General features: G+C 40.9%; 1 protein-coding gene across 2 annotated transcripts in view; it reads right to left on the bottom strand.

Moving 5' to 3' along the window:
• Nucleotides 1-12,995, bottom strand: part of pard3aa (par-3 family cell polarity regulator alpha, a) — a 314,117-nt gene that overhangs the window by 128,456 nt on the left and 172,666 nt on the right. For both annotated transcript variants that reach the window (XM_044031983.1, XM_044031991.1), the window contains exon 15: nucleotides 1,348-1,495. In XM_044031983.1, the coding sequence (XP_043887918.1) occupies nucleotides 1,348-1,495 (148 nt within the window). The remainder of the gene's footprint in view (nucleotides 1-1,347; nucleotides 1,496-12,995) is intronic.

Genomic DNA, 12,995 nt, shown 5'->3' with positions numbered 1-12,995 from the left:
GGCCAAATAAAGAGGAAAAACCCCAACCAATTTGGAAACATTTGATTTAGAAATGAGGAGTAGGATGTGATGAAGGAACAAAAAAAAGAAGGGATGACAGGGAGACAGAGGGAGAGAGTATGTCGGGGGCAAGCCCTATTGATTTGGAGGCTTAATTAACCATCAGAGGCCTCTGACACAGCCTCTGATCTGCTGTGATCAGTAGTGGAGTGGCACCATCTGGGGGGAATGGGTGGGAGAGGATGGGAGAGAAACAGGAGAATGAACTGGAGAATAGTGGAGAGGGACAAAGTGTAGCCCATTGACAGATTACACATTTACTTCATCCCCACAGAGGAGGTGGGTGTGGTAACAGGCAGGGAGGTGAAAGATGAGTAAGATGAAGGACAAGGAGATCATCAGTAGGGATACAATTGTGAAAGGCAGAATGTGGAGGGAGAGAAATAATGGAACTAAACAGAAGGCAGAGAAAGAAAGGAGAAGGAGATGGTGGAAACATACAAAAGAAGGCAGGATAAAGGAGACAGAAAGGTGAGAGGTGATAAACAAGTGCATACTGAGAAAAAAAGGTGTGAATATGCACGACTACACTGTATCCTACCTAACAAAGATCCCTCCCCCTCTCTACAGTGATGCAATTGCTTTTAGCTTCTTTGTGTACGCACATGTGAAAGGTCTGTCGATGTTGAGATGACAGCCGTGACCAGCGGAGGATTGAATTGCCAATTCTAATACACCTAAAGAGCCAAGATCTTAGCCTGCTGATGTCAACTAGGTAAAATGGGAATTGACCTGACTGAAGCGAGTCGGGAGTGGATTGAAGGTGGGGAGGATTGGGGATGACGTTAATCCCTGCGAGGTTTGGATAGTGAAATAGCAGCTAAGAGGCAGGATGAGGCTTTGAAGGTGATGCTCGCTGTTGGTTTCGGGCAAAGGAGAAGCTGGACGGGATTGGCTGGATGATAAAATCTATCGAAATGATTGCAGACAACACCAGTTCATGAACAAACTATATACATATAGAGAAAGCATTAAAAGAGCACAAACCTCTGCCAAGGTCAGTTTCCCACAGTGTCAATGTGGATCAAGATTTAGATCTTGACCAAACGCACAAAAGCACAGACTGATAAAAGGTACTATTTGACAATTTACTCAAACAATACTGACAAGAGTATTTCAGTATTTCACAATGGTATGGCAAATAATTCCTTCCTCTGGCCTGCAGCCCATCATCAATATCAATTCTTGACTTTTTGAGTTATGCCAGCAAAACAAAAACCTACCTGTGGAGGTAATTACCATTTTGTCTGATAGCTGAGAGAGTGAGTTTAAAAAAAAATGACTCACCAATGCGTCCCATCACGTTTGCCCTAGGTGACGAGGTGTTGTCCAAGCCCTCAATGGTTTCATAAAGGGAGTGGGAGATGCGGCGCTCATGGTTGTCCAGTAAAGAGTTCATGTGATGCTCTAAAACTGGGGGGGTGTCAGGGGCTTCCTGTAGAGACCAGGACAAAGATTAAGGAGCAGGCATTTAGTCTCAAAGGCCCAAAAGGAAATTTCTTTCCCAGTTTATGTTTGTATGTTTGAATAGATTCATAAAAGTAACTCAAAGTATTGAGTCACTAATGGAAAATAGAAAAACTAGCATTTTAGAAAACATGTCATGGTGCAGGCAAATGCAGAGCTTAAAATAAATGAACAAAAAAAGCTTACAAAAAGGCAGACCATGGGAAAGGACACATGAGGAGAAGCACATAATACAAAATGCAACACTAAATTGACCTTATAAACATTGTGTACACACAAAAGTAGACTAATGCCATGAACGAAGCAAAGTGACAGGAAATGTGTAGACACTCTGACTTTGTGTGCGCAAATAAACAGGAGAGAGGAGAAAAGGCCACTCCAAAGGCAGAAGGATGAATAACCACAAACAGTTTAAAATGTTACCACAATGCAACACTCTCAGGAATGATGAGGATAGATTCCGAAGATTCAGAACAGTCTGTCATTTATGATCAGTTTAATCGACACACCTGCAGCTGTTGACATTCAACCAAATGGGGAGGGTAATAAAAAGGAATGTAATCACAATGCGTAATGAAACAGAATGGCTTATTTGGCACTAGTGGAGGGAGTGGGAAATGGAAGGCACTGGAGGTAGAAGATTTTTATACACTACCAAGATCTGCGAGCCGGTGCTAATGTACGGCTTATGTGCCAGTTCTGACTTTCATGCACTGTCCTGTTGGATCTCCGTGCCACACTGTGCCTGCAGCATTCCAGAGTCATGCACAGAAACGGGCTCGTATGGCGATTACTGTATGTACAAATCCACTCATAGCATCTTGCACATTCTGCCATTCGGATGCCTTTTTGGCTTTAGTGATGTTCTCACTGAGTCCACCCAAATTAAAATACTTTGCAAGCATCCACTTCAACAATTACCTCATTTTCACATTGTGTGGAATTCCTCTTCTTCCCTGTTCTCGCTGCATTTGCTATGACTTTCCAGTCACTGCCAATCATTTAATAATAAGTAGGAGTGTTTTTCTGACTATTTATGGGCAACTAGGTGTGTAACCTGAAGCTCACAAAGGCTGTGCCGAATATAAAAGTTGAATGTGATTTACTAAGGGAAACCGGTGTGGGATGTGAGTCCACACGGTCAAATAAAAATAAAAGAATTAGAAGGAGAGGCAGGCATAAAAGGACACAGGTGAAACGCATGAGGGTTGGACAGCTAATCACCTAAGTGGGAAAATAGGAAAAGACCAAAAGACACAGGGGAGTAACGTCAAAAGTAATAGAGGAAACACAGCAATGACAAATAACAAAAATCCAATGTCCATACAAACACAAATGTAAAACCAAAGTCTAAAACAGAAACAACCCAAAGTTTCACAACAATGAAATTCTTTGTATTAAACCCAATGTGGATTAAATTAAGTTGTGACATGGTGTGTCAGCCATAAAGGGGTAAATAAAGCCTAAGATACACGTTTGAAATTTGTATTTAAAAAATACTCATCTTGTTTCAATAGAGATCTTTTATCGGTCATTTACAGATTGCTGTTGCAGGCCAGTACACTCAAAGGAAGAAATGGTGTCTGCTACAGTGTGGCTTCTAATTTGATGCCATCAATGATCCAAAAACATAGAAAGGGGACTTCAGCATCCATCTCAGCTTACATCGGTATTTTCTGGTTCAGCAGTGTGAAACGGCTCCTGCAGTCGTCTGAGCTGGTTAAAGCTCCATAGATTTCCCATAGGCCGATAGACAGCTGTCTCTGACAATGAGTCCTAGTAAATGGACCAATGACATTTTGCCATGTGGTCGATGTGCCACACTGCCGGTTATTGAGCCCACTGTGCACTCACTGCATGTGTCCGTCTTGAAAAGAAGACGGTCGTGGTTTGTAGTTAGTCTTTGGATTTGGATTCACTGGGCCCAAATAAAAGGTCCAGTCCGTATAACCAACCAGTCTGTCATAATGTGATATTTGTATGCAGCTACCACTGAACAGAGAAGAAAAACATCCCCGTCGAGAGAGTTAGAGTTTAAAGCTTGGGCATTGGCCTAATTTCCCAGCAGCCTGTGGGCAGCCAGGGGGACGTAATAGACAAGAACTCCCTGTACACGGCCTATTGCAGATAGTTCCCTCACAGCTAGATAAGATTGCATAGTTCAACTTTGTACCTCAAGTATGGCTTAAACTAGGAGGTACCTTACTAATAATGATACCTCACAATATTCAACTGGCCCCAGGCAAAGAGAAAAGGCAATAACACATCAGAAAAAAAGCATTAAAGCAGGAGGAAGAAAAGGGGGAGTAAGAGTAAGTAAACAAATGTAAATGAAAATGTATAGAATACAAGAAAAAGGAGAATTAGTGTGAGTGTGAAGGATGGGCGATGTCAAGTCTCTCTCCTGTAGGGGTAGTGTGTCCTAGGTGGGCTAAAATTGAGGATTGCAGGATTTTATTGATAAGGAGAAGTGTGTGCGTGTGTGTGTGTGTGTGTGTGTGGGGGGGGGTGTTTCTGAAATAGGTTGGGTCAATTACAATCAGAGAGCCGGAGCTACTAGCAGCCTTATAATAATAATAAAAAAAACATGTCCCCCGATGATTCAAACTCATTAAGGTTCAAATAGTTTAAATGAAGATTTATTTTACTCGCTTCTCTTTGTTCTACTCAACACGTCCCCGGACTTCAGATCTGTTTCAGTACTTGTCACGAGCTGACAAGTAGTAAGATGGAGGGTTTCAGATAAGAGCGAGGGAAATGTGTGGACATGGTGGAACAGAAAGCAAGCGGCTGCAAAACAATGATATGAAAACTATGTACGGGCGGCGTCAAATGGAATGGAGCCCAGAGAGACACTTTCTACCTCAATCTCAATGAGCTGCAGGCTTATGTTAAAAGTATTCATTGAATTCTATTGCAAATAGACTTTGGAAACCACTTATCATAGAGCAAAAACGGCAGCAATTTAATCTTTGTGTATCCAGTATTAATTAACTCTGCTTCTGTGCATGCTAATACGTCAGTACAGTGTGGGTGTTTACTGACTTGGTAATGTTTATGGACTGTCCCAACATTGTATGACAGGCCCTGAATTTTTATTTGAAAAATGTGCACTCTTTCCTGTCACATGGAAATCAGTCTTGAACATTATTCCTATTTTTCTCCTGGGTGAACTATTCTGAGACTCGAGGGAAAATGGAGCTTCCAAAAGTAAAAAGCAGCTGAATGGTTAAAGGATGGAGAAAAGAATGGACTTTTTGCCAATATCCGGCCAGTTGTATGTATTATATATACAATTTATCCTGTGCCCAACTGCTTATAAGTTTTTCCTGTGTCCCAACATTTCTCTTCTATATTGAAATTAGCATAATAGCTTCCATACTAATGCCACAGTAGATGCAGATGTACATTTTCTCCATTGTGTAAAATCAACAAACAAAAAATAATTTGCCGATATCTGATAATACATTTTGCTGGTGCCGATAACATTGTGCGTTTGTAGTAGTTGGTATTAGCAGTAATAGCCACAGTTGTCTAAAAAAGTTAATGCAAAAATAGATTATTCTTTTTCATTCAGGGTAACCTCTTTATGTCATTGCGATACACAATTTTTTTTAATCTATAAATCTTTTTTGAGGGTGACGTAGATGAGTAGTAGAGTAAGTCATCTTTCTGTCACCGTAACTGTTAAGATTCCCTTCTCTGCTAGTCTACATGCCGATGCGTCCCTGGGCATGATACTTACTGTAACCCCACATTGCTCCTGACGGCTGTGCCGGCAGTGTGTGAATGGGTATGAAAGATGTGTGATAGAAAAGCCGCTGTATGTGTAAGTGTGAGCGAATAGATGTGAATGGGTGAATGGTAAAACTGTAGTGGAAAGTCATCAGGACTAGAAAAGCAGTGCTGTTCTTTTTTAAACTAGATAGATAGTGATAGAAAGATGATAATATGTGATGCTGAGTGTTGTTATTAAGTAACTCACAGACATACAGGCATACAGGATTTAAACAATACACTTCTTGCATAGCAATGTCTGCAAGCAGGGTAATAAATACACAAAACCATCAACAACACTAAACTGATTTGTGGTATCATGGTGCTCAAACAGCATCTGCTTTAATCCCTAAACACAAGCACCAAGTTAATCAAGAAGCTTATTTGTCCATAAGTGGGTGTGTTTCTGTACATTCTCCAGTGTCATTGATGGGATTTTAGTCCTTTCTTAGCCCCAGTTCTCATCACCTCATCATGAGTTTAATCTATCTTAATCTAGTCATTTTCTGAGTGGATTATTCTGTTGACTGAGGGAGAGGGCAGAGCTCTGTGACTTAAACTGAGCCCAGTGACAATCAGCTGCTGCTCACTGACTGGACTGGCTCGGCATGCTTGTGCGTTGTGTGTGTAATGCATTTCCATGCAAATGCAGCGTGATGATGTGTTTGTACTACAGATGGGTGCAGATGGGTTTTATATGGATTTGTGGTAAGAGCAGCCTTGAGCACAATATTATTTCTTCTTGCCTGTGCATCAGCATCTCCATGACCTTGAGTTGTCAGTGAGGGAGAAGAAGCTGTGTGTTGACAGGACTTGTCTTAAGCTGTCAACCACGGCTAATAATGCACAGTCCATGGCCATTTCCTGGCCTTCTATCCTGGTCTCCAGCCCGTTGCTCTGGCCCTAATCCATTCCACCTCCACTATAATGCCGTAATTACAATCCTTAAGCTGCGGCGTCTCGTCTGCTGGCTAGATTCCCAACTTTTATTAGCTTCTCACTTCCACCTATGGGCGCATCTAATGCCGAGTCCAGGTGGACTCCCAGGGATTTTGAGCAAAACTTGACTAAAATATCGCTCAGGCAGAAAGTCAGCGCAGCAATGAGGAGTGTGAGTAACTCCTAATCATGTTTTAGAGTTCACCACTCTTAGAAGTAAGATGAATGCTGATTTTACCAGGTTAATGTAGCATAGCCAACATTGATAGCATGTTCATTTTAATAATGAGAGACACAGGTGGACCAACCAACTGAGGGATTCGGGTTAAAACTCCACAAATGACATTTGAATGCATTCAAATTATTCAACAACAAATTATGAGGTTGTGTTCACCTTGTTGTTGGCTATTAGGTTCACTTAATTACTAATTCACACAAGCTAAACATTAAGCTTCTCATTCTCCTACAGAGGAAACATCCCCTAAAATAGATTACACATGAAATGTTACTTCATTTTGTTTTCATTTAACAAGGCTTTTACCTTGTTTTTCTTATGTCTTTTGTACATTTCCTTCCCGACCTTGAGTTATTATTACACCAGTTTTGTGCCTTTCACCTGTGTTTCATTATTTAATTAGTCGTCAGTGAATTTGTAGGTCTAAGTTTCCCCCATTTCATTAGCCAGAACAATATGTTAAGTCATTGTGACCTTCATGATCTGGTTCTTCATCTTTTTCCCTTTATTACCTGTATTTACACTTCCCTCTTTATTGGATTATGGATTGTTCTGTCTACCACTTATTCGCCTGTTTGCTTTTTTGACCTGCACTGCCTCACCATAGTGCGAGCCTATGTTTTCTGTGTTAAATAAATCACAGAAATCCATCTCCTAATTGACCATATTTCCTGTGACCAAATTCTTTCTCTCTAGTCTCTAGTCTCAGCCAAGCTTTTCTGTGTGTTTCTAATCTACTTGTCATTGTAACCTATTGTGGTTTGCCAATGATTTGCTCACACTCGCATTAAAACAGGTAACAGGTGAACGTTGCACACGTAATGGATTTAAAACAAGGAACATGTGTGTGTGCTTGTGTATGTGAATTCACAAACACGTGTGCATGTTGCTTGACAACACTTTAGTCTCCAGTCACTAAAGCACACCTCTGCAGTCATCCACTGTGCCAAAGTAGCCCACTCAACCACCAGATTCAATATATTACTCTCTCAATTGGTCCCACAGAGTTTCCCCTGCTGCTCCTAAATGAGTTATTCCTCAGAGAGGGAACCGGGGATGAGGGTCCAGCAGCAATGGAATTGCATTTCGGTTTGTCCTGCGATATACTTTCCTCAATTTAGTCACCACTTCTGACAAACTGGACTTCCCATAGTGCACTGCTTCACGCCAAGGCTGTATAATTTTTCCGTGAATAACTCTCATTAGCTATGACAACAGGGGAGTTGTAAATTTGCATGCTATGATCTAACTGGACTTTGGTTCATATTCATTGAAAGCTTTAAAACATTATTTTTTCTCGCCTCTGTTGTGTGACTAGCGTCTCAGTGTTTTAAGGTCTCTCTCTCGCAGTGGTCAGCTCAATACTAATAAAACCATAATTTACTAGGCTGGGACTCTGATTGATAGTTCTCTCAAGGCTCTATCGATCAGTCCTCTTCTCATCTGAGTGAGCTTCTTTTGTTAGGGCCAGCCACTTCCTTCCTTGTCTCTTTGCATAAACATACTCTTAGTGACTAACAGCAGCAGCGTTAGAATGAATTATAAACAAGGGTCACTGGCATGCTGGGGAGGCTGTCAGAGTTCTCTTTTAGATACAGACGAAGATATAATAAATCTCCTCTCTCCAGAGTAAAATGAGCAACTATGACTGCAACCTTCTAGGATGGCAAAATGCTGGGGTGAATCATGGGATGAGGTCTGCTGCTTTGATCATTCTGCTGTTACCCCTGCTGTTTATCATCAATAATAAAAGTTGTGTTCTAGCTCAACCATTACCTGAGCATGTACCTTAATGGTGTAGCTGTAAAATAGTAGAATAAGGTACATTATGAACTATAGTTGGTCATCATTACAACGCAAATGGGCACAGAGATAAAACAGTGAACCTTTTAGATTTCATTTGCTTCTTTTTATGAAAGCCCATTATATTAATTGCACCATTCTTTTCCACTTGCAAATGTGTTTTTATCTTCACTCATGTCATGTCTTCCTGAAAAGATGGGTTCCCACCTCACTCTCCGTGCTGCCACTTTGTGATTATGCATCAGGTTGTTATGAGCATGTCACACTCCCTTCAATTGAAAGTATTCATGTTGATTCGCCGTCGTGTGCATCAGTGGAATAAACATTGGAAGTACTACTGGTGTATTCGTTAAGGAACACTACAGCAAATGTTATATTATCGAGGAAATAAAAAAAACAGGAAACCAAGAACATTTGCTTCAGGTGACTAAATTGAATGTGCTGGACTAATTGTTCTTCATGGCATTTTGCATTTACATAATTGGGATTGCTGGATTGGAAAGTCTGTCAAATGGCCAAAAAAGGGAGAAGTTTACATCCTTTACATCATTGTCTCAGGATATTCTGCTGAGACCAGCTGAACTGACACAAACAACAACAACAACAAAAAGAAAATATTGATTCCCAATAAATGGAATCAAACAAATATGGAGGATTACCAGTGAAGTGAAGTGCATCCTCAGGCAGAAGCTCTGTCTCATAAATTACCACGAGAACTCCATGGCTGTGCACCACAGTTTCAAAGAGAGTACTTTCTGAAATTCAACTCACTTCACTGGTATTGCAGTATCACTGTCAGAGAGGACAAAAAAAAGTATATCTGCAGATGTTCCTTGTCATAAATAACATCAAAATGCGCAGGGGAAGCAAATGCGTACATCGTGAGATGAATTTCAAATCAGAGAAATGAATCCCAGCCAAACAAGCTTATCAGCCTGTCTGCATTTGGATGCTGGTACGATAAATACCACGTCTTAGAAATGTCATGAACTGCTGCAGCAGAGACAGAAACAAACATCCCCCCACTGATCATGAGTACATAAACGGGATGAGACTGAGCGACGAGAAGGCGGCACATGTTTGGCTCAGCTGGAACTGAACCAAAAGGCAAAGTTCTCAGTGTGCCAGTCAATCCTCTTTCTGACCCTCACCTGCGGACACGAGCTTTGAATTGTGACTGGAAAAAATTGTGGATATAAGTGGCTGAAATGAGCTTCCTCTGCAGGGAGGCTGTGCTCAGCTTTTGAGATAGAGTAAGTTCTGATATCCCGGGGAGAAGCTTGGAGTAAAGCTGCAGCTCCCTCACAAGTTCAGGTGCCCAGACAACCTGATTTGAAAATCTTGTGGGCAACTTCCATTAGATCTCCTTTGGGTATGTCCAACTAGTGTGAGGCTCTGGGGTATGCAGACCCAGAACATGCTGGAGAGATTATTCTGTGTATACATTTCCTAGGCTGGGAAACACCTCAGATCCTCCAAGAAGAGCTGGAGGACTGCTGCTTATGCTGCTATCACCACAACCAGACTGCGGATAAACTGCGGAAAAGGGTTGAATTGATGATCGGATGGACAGAAGGATGGATTGAAGAATGGATTGGTTTATAAAATTGCCAAAAAGTTTAAAAAAGAAAGTTTAAACGGTTTACAAAAACCAAAGCAAAGTGTTTGTGACTTGATACACTATACATGAAAGTACAACATAACATTCAATTCAATAAGTGTGACCAAAGAAAGAAAGAAAAAGGGGAAATTAAACATTTTTTCCTCAATTAATTTCCTTAACACGTCCTGCTGATATATTAATAGAATTCAGACATGGGTAGAAATTATAAAGCAGAAATGCAATTACAATGCTTCAAACAAATTGGCAGTGACCAATCATGTTGCCAGACTATCTGGGGCAGAACGGTAGTTTCTCAAACATGGGCTATCTGTGGAATCTGAAACAGTGGGGGAATTAACTGTTCTGGTACAGAGAGCACACATGTGGATATCTGTGCTTGTGTGTGAGTACTTGTAATATAATATATATATAATTTTTCTGGAATTGTTTCCTACCTTCATCCTCAGCTGGATTAATTATTCAATATGTTAAGGTACTAGCATTGAGATTGGTTTTGAAATGCTGTCACAATAGGTGTGTAGACATTACGTTGTTTATGTATCTCCTCTCCCTTGCATAGGATTAAGTGAGAGGATGACCATGATCATCAAAATAAAATTATATTTGAACACGGGCAGAACATGTCCATGCGTATCAGATTTTCAAAGAGCATCTGGGTTTGTGGTGTATTAAAATACCCCCTGATAAAAGCATGGCAAACTGCTTTGTTAGGCTTGAATACATCCTTAATCGAGATGTTTTTTTTTTATTTCATGGTCAGCTGAATTGCTCATTTAACCCAAGGCAGAGGCCCGCCATTGACACTGCTTACATGCCAGCAAAAATGGATCAGGTGCTCCACCTCAGACATGGACTTAATCATGGGCCAGCAGCAGAATGAACACGACTATTGAAACACTTGTCTTTGCCTCTGAATGGATGTAGCCCCATGTTGTGCTGAAAACAGATGGGTCCGTGAGAGGCCTTGGGAAATGTGTAGAGGCTTGTATGTGTATGCATTCCATGCTCCTTGTATTGTAGCTTCAGGGTTGTTTTATAAAGTATATCAGTTAAAATACAAAAAATACAAGGGAGAAAACAAATAGTGGTTCCACATCTGATATGCACCCCACAAACCAGGGAAGCTTAAACTGCCAAGAAATATTTCACTGCTCTGCTCTAACAACAATGATGATACTTTAGCCTACAGGATCAAGCAATGATGAAATCGGTGCAATTTTCATGGAGTGAGGAGGCCTGGGTTTGCAGCACCCATCTAACTCCTCGCCTCTGATGCATTAGGCTGTATAGCCCTGTTCCTCTCCCCTGCAGACAGTGATGGATCTGATTCATTTCAATGGTGGCCTCCAGTGCTCACTCCCATTCAACTGGGTGACAGTGGCAAACGGATGCTGGCTCCACACAAATCTGCCTGCTGCCTGGTCAACACAGCAGAGCAGAGGAGAGGAGATGATAGGAGGGGGTAGATGTAGCTGCCTGGAGCCTGTGTCGACATTTACCTTCTGCTTTTCTTATGTGAGGTCTGTAACTGACCTTAAGTTCTTCATTTACAATCGTTTATTTTCTCCACTCTGACTATATTAATATTCCCACTATAAAGAAGCTTTTCATTCCACGAGCTTCCTGAAAACACTTGCAGTTAAAGTAATGTCTGATTGCCTGTAATGGGGCTTTAATGGATGAAAATGCACTATTACAGCGCCCTTCTTCTGTTGCGTTACATATCCTCGATCCTTATGCAACGTCAATATGCTGTCTCATAGCAACTGATGTTAGAACAACTGTTAAGTTATATACAGAACTGTCAAACTGCTCTCTGAAAATGGAACTGTTTGTAATCAACCTTAATGAAAACATGTCATCCTTAATCCATCTGCCAACCGGTGCACTAATAAAAAATACATACAGTGTATTATATTTTTTAGTGGTTTTTCAAGATGCACTTGTGACTCCAACTGTCTGCTCAGTGTTACTCTGTGTACCTGTCTGCCTGCTGGTAAGGGATTAATGAGGACAGGAGAGTGACTGGACCCAAGCGATAGAACCTTGAGGCTAAACTTTCCCGCGAGGGAGCTGTATCCTCTGCTCTAGTCTGGAGGAGAGGAAGAAGAACAAGGGATGGAGACAGACTGAAAAAAAAAGAGGGTGAACACTGGAAGGAACCTGCAATGTTCAAATCCAAAAACATATATACCAGGGAACATGTATACCAGGCAATATGTCAGGCAAACACCACCTCTCCAGAGAGATGGCAGAGGTGAATCACTGCCATAAAGCACACTCAAAGTGAGCATAGAAGAGGGAGTGCACTCCACAGGCAATGGATTGTGACCACACAGGAACCAACTCTAACTAACGTTAATATCTTGTTTATTTCACATGCTATTATTGCACATGTGTTACTGTTATTTGGAGTAGAACGAGGGAACGTTTAAAGTTCATCAGCAATCATGTTCATCTGTTTCCATACTAGGGGGCTTGAGGGTCAGTTATGTTCAGCCTGTCAAGTAATGCCATATCTTGCTTGATTTATTTTTTTTCCTCTCTCAGCGCTGTTTGTCTGAAAGCAGCTTAAAGCTGAAACACGCTTCCTGAGACTTGGGAAGGAGGAGGTTCATGGGCAGCCATATAATTAAAATAATAATGCTAAAAAGAAGGCTTGACTAAATAATAACCAAAGCTAGAAAACAGAAAACAATTGTCAATATAATGAATGTTTTGCTAATTAAACATATTTAAAACAACTGATTCCTTCACCTACACTTATTCGAAAATAAGTAATCATTTTGTATTACTAGAAAGATTACTTGACAAGTTTGTTACTGGTAGAGGTATAAATTCTTGATGGTCTTACTGTAAGAAAAAAATACTGCACAGTACATTAAAGTGTCCCAATGCCACGATTATGGATAATTTATGAGTAATACCTGTGGATATTCAACTCCCAGTGCCTGGCCTTTTTTATTCCTACAGTATGTTCTACGTGCTAAAATATGGGACCATGAATGGAGGGGGGAAAGGATTGAAAATTAACATTAGAACGAGGTCACAGGACATTGGATGGAGGATGTGATTATGAAGAGAGAGGCA

Source organism: Solea senegalensis, linkage group LG1 (genome assembly GCF_019176455.1).
Source record: "Solea senegalensis isolate Sse05_10M linkage group LG1, IFAPA_SoseM_1, whole genome shotgun sequence".
In the NCBI taxonomy this organism is placed as follows: Eukaryota; Metazoa; Chordata; class Actinopteri; order Pleuronectiformes; family Soleidae; genus Solea; species Solea senegalensis.
The sequence above is the reverse complement of the archived record's forward strand: the minus strand, read 5'-3'. Positions and strand labels throughout refer to the sequence as shown.